Below are 4,466 nucleotides of genomic sequence, written 5' to 3'. Positions count from 1 at the left end.
TTTGCTTGTTTGTTTGTAACAGTGAGACTGGAGGACCACAAACCAAGTGGTAGGAAGGAAAATAAATAGGGAGAGTTTGGTCCAGAACCCAGAAAAAGATTACTGTTCATCAAGGAACTCCTAACTGTCGGTTCGTGGGGCAAAACATGAGGTTCAAAAGCAGGCTCAGACTGCAGGTGCAATGTTATCTGGAGTATAATTACACTTTACGTTGGGAGAGCTCTTTCATGTTCAGCAGAGTTGATATATCTACCCTTATCACGTAAACACACACACATTATCAAATTCAGTATCATGAATACAACTAACTTTAAGACTCTTATCTAAAATACTTTTACTGTGCAAATTTATCCCTACCTTCTCACACACTTAGCCTTCAAACTCGTACCTCTCTCTTCTCTCTTTTAAATACACACACACACACACACACACACACACACACACACGAATAATTTACTAAGTAAAAAAGAAGAAACATTTCTGGAGGGAAGACATAACACAAGATATAGATTATAGACCTAGAATCAGGTCCTCCTTAGCCATTAATTGTAGTGGAAAAATTAGAAACTAATCATGTACCAAGGATGTAAGTGTTACTGAGGAGCCTAAAACACAGATTATAGCCAATATGGAAAAAATATTGTATTTTTGCAAACTCTTACTGCTAAATGTGAAAAGTACAGACCCCCAGAGGAGAAAATTCAGCATGCACTGTCATGAAAAGTAACATTTGGTCAACATCAAATGATCAACAGAGAAGCATTGTCTCCATAATCCCAGGCTACATCCCCAGAGCCTTGGAGCTAATTGAGTCTCTCAGGTCCTCTTCTGTAAAGAATCTCATCTTACCTTGAGCACTTGCCAAGACAGAGAAGAGGAGAAAAGCAAGCTGACAGAGAAAGTGGTTTCCCTGCATGGTGACTCTAATCCTATGCTTGCAGGTCAGAGCCTCAGCTTCCTCAGCCAATATGAGATGCATTTCCAGCCCATAATAGAGAACCTAGAGCAAGAAGGGAGCTATATATTCCTACTCTCTTACATGGCTGTCTCCTGTGGGCCAATAGAAAATCATTTAGCATCTTTTTGCATTGTCAGAATTTATACAAAGGAAACCTTCTGAACTTCAAACACCAATTAGCTGCTGAGTCTTAAATACCTCCTTATATGTAATAGAAAGATTTCTCTCCTAAGGTGTTATGCTGTCTCCAGAGCTCTAGAAAAGCTACATAAAGTGTATACGTGGCTTTCTTTTCTTCACCTCTTAGTTTGGCTCAAAAGCTAGTGGGATTGGGCTTGTGTCTCTAGTCCAACTCCACTTCTCTGTGTTCCTAAGGAAAGATACCTTTTATTTAATGAGACCAAACACCCCATCATCAAAAGAACGTCGTGTTGTGGCTGCAAAAAAATAAAGACATACCGTAATTACTGATAGAATAGAAGGTCAGGTGAGTAGGAAATAGATATTAGAAGGCTTAAATTTTGGGAGATTAAGAGAAGAGATGTTTTTGACAATAGGAGGAAATTAACATCAAAATCATAGGTAGGATTTTCTCTCCTTTCATTTCAGGACATCAGTAAAACTGCTTGGAGATTTAAGGCTCTATTCATGACTGACTTCATAACATTCTCTCATTCTCCTTTCTTCACATTTCAGAGAACATTTTGGTAGCAGGAAAGTCATGACTGGCATAGATACTTCACCCAGAATGAATTATCCTTCATTAGAATATAGAGGGACCACAGGTAAAAAGTAGATACAAGGTGAATCCTATGTTGTGATATAGAGCAGTTTGCTCCTCAGATTCCAGTGTTCTCTGGCTGGATAGTGTGAGCTCTCTATTCCTGGTCCTCCTTATCAGTATTTTTTTGTGCTATCCAAGAAAAGCACAGTAAAAGATGAGCTTCTATAGTGTAAAGAAAGAAAACCTATCAGATGGGTTGCGAGTACAAGTAGAAGGGGTGGAAGATGAGCAAACTTTAACAGTTGTTGAAAGTAATATCTGAAGGTTTAGGAGGAGATTGCCTGTCACTCTGCAAGACTAGAAAGCAATATGTGCCGACCAAATAGCTCAATGTATTAAAGCGCCTGAAAGCCGGTGCAGGGGCCAGGGTTCAATCCCCGGGGCCTGTAACGTGGCCCCATCCCAGGGGCACATTGAGATGAAAATTGAGATAGGGCGTGGTGGTGCGAGCTTATAATCCTAGCTCTTGGGAGGTTGTAAACTATAAGTCTGAATCAATAGTGAGACCCTGAACACCCTGTAGTCCCTTGCCTAAAATCAAAAATATAAAAAGAATAGAAAGCATTCTGTATAGAAGCAGAGCACATGGAGTCTGGAGTTTTACTCTCATTAGGGACTTTGAGAAGGCCAAGGGATCCCTGAAGAATAAAGTAAAGTAGAATAAAAGAAAAAAGTTGGAGCAGAAAGTAAGGATTGATGCAGAGATGATCTTAAACCATGAGGATAGAAATTTATTTCAGTTGCTATAATGATGATTTTATATTTTGAGAAAATTCCATTTCATTACTTTATCATGCTCCTCTGCCCAATGTATGAAGCAGGGAGACATGAAGAATGTACCTTTGAAATCATAAACGTGTGAGTTAAGGAATATTCATGTTTTTAAAAAGTGTTACAAGCCTGTAGAATATTTTTTCAGATCAGTCAGCTCTGACTCAGACAACTTGACTAAATTTGTACTTGAGAAGTAGTCTTCTGCTTTTATTGAATGTAGTATTCTTCCTTATTAATGGCTGTTACATCAAGGCAATTGAAAGTTTTGTACATTCTGTAGAGACACTGTTGCTTTGTTTAGTTAACTACTGGATAAAAATTTTAAAACATCACACCTAAGACTATAATGTTGAACCTATGTCTTCAAGAATTTTGACACTGTTTCATTATTCACATAAACAGTAGTTTTGTTTTTCTGAAAAAATTCCCTTTGCCATTATATGATGTTCTTTAATTATCATCATATCCTTTCTTTGAGAGTCTATCTTTCTTCTTATTAATAGAATTAAACAAATTTTTTAGGACTAATGTTCACGTGTTGTATATCTTCCATGCTTTTTTCTTAGTATATATTTGTCAATACTTATTATTTAGCTTTATTAGTATATACTTGTCTTATACAACACTTACATTCACCTTGGACAATTGGTACATATGCATATCACATCATGATCATATTTACTACCTTTCCCAAATTCTTTATTTTCCCTCCTTCCCTAAAATACTTTCCCATCTGTAGATTCTACCATCCTGTAATTTAATGTTTGTTTTATATTTTTTCTTTAAGTTATTTATTCTTCATTGTTTGTTCATGTTAGAAAAGCTATGTAATATTTAATCTGTATCTCGTTCATTTCACTTAGCATTATGGTTTCTAAATCTGTCCATTTTTTCCTGCAAATGATTTAAATAAGGTTTATTCTTGGCTAATTGGAACTTCATTGTACATATACATTATATTTTCTTTACTTGTTAATCTGTAAAGTGGGATTTTCACTAAGCTTATGTTTTGGTAGTGTAGCTGTGCTAGTATACACATGAGCATGTACTTATTATCATTGCAACATGGTGAGCTTAACTCATTGGTTTTTCAGGAGTTTAGTTTCCACATTTATGGATTTTAGTAGTTCCTTGTGTCAATAATTTCTTATTTCCTCACATTATGGTCAGATAATGTGCATGAGATAATTTCAATTCCTTTGTATTTATTTAAGCATGTTTTATGGACTGGAAAATGGTTTATTTTAGAGAACATGGTATGTGGATCTGAGTAGAATATGTATTCTAATGCTTTTGCATGGAGACTTTTAAAATCCCCTTAGATGATTTGCCCACAAGTTTGATTCAGTGAGGTGACTGCTTTGCTGGTATTTTTCTGGTTCATCACCCTATTTGTGACAGTGTGGTGTTAAGGTCCCCCACTACAATTTTGTTACTGTGTATTTGATGTTTCATTTCTATTGAATCAGTCTTATTTGTATTAGGCAAATATGAATGCTTCCACATTTGGCATATATTCACTGAGGTTTCTGGGGTTCCTGAAATTACTGAAATGTGACAGGTGGTTTTTCAGCATCGTCTCATTGTGCTCAACAAGGTTCCCTGGATGGTGGAGAGGTGCTTGGCAGGGTTTCTGTCATCATCAGGATTTTAATCTTGAATGGATGTCAGATTTTTCCAAAGGCTTTTTTGACTATCTGTCAAGATGATCAAATCATTTCTATGCTTTCTTGTTTATACAACTTTTTTTTAATCATAAATATTTGATGATTTATTGGTTGAGTTATAAGTACAACAGAGACATATTTTGCTTGTATTTACATATTAAATATATTGATAATTCATGAAAGCAGAATTCTATACTGAAGTAATGGCATCAGGAGAGATCAACAAAAATCACTACCATTATCCCATCTTACTGCCTTTTAAGTTTGAGCATAAGATAAAAAA

General features: G+C 35.8%; 1 protein-coding gene across 1 annotated transcript in view; it reads right to left on the bottom strand.

Annotated features, from left to right (window-relative positions):
• LOC101562211 (antigen WC1.1-like) overlaps nt 1–916 on the bottom strand; it is a 30,234-nt gene extending 29,318 nt beyond the window's left edge. Inside the window, exon 1 of the mRNA XM_023708574.1 lies at nt 850–916. Within this exon, the coding sequence (XP_023564342.1) occupies nt 850–916 (67 nt within the window). The remainder of the gene's footprint in view (nt 1–849) is intronic.
• Between the last annotated feature and the right edge of the window lie 3,550 nt (nt 917–4,466).

The sequence above is a fragment of the Octodon degus genome, unplaced genomic scaffold (assembly GCF_000260255.1).
Source record: "Octodon degus isolate 3935 unplaced genomic scaffold, OctDeg1.0 scaffold00403, whole genome shotgun sequence".
NCBI classification, from domain to species: Eukaryota; Metazoa; Chordata; class Mammalia; order Rodentia; family Octodontidae; genus Octodon; species Octodon degus.
The sequence above is the reverse complement of the archived record's forward strand: the minus strand, read 5'-3'. Positions and strand labels throughout refer to the sequence as shown.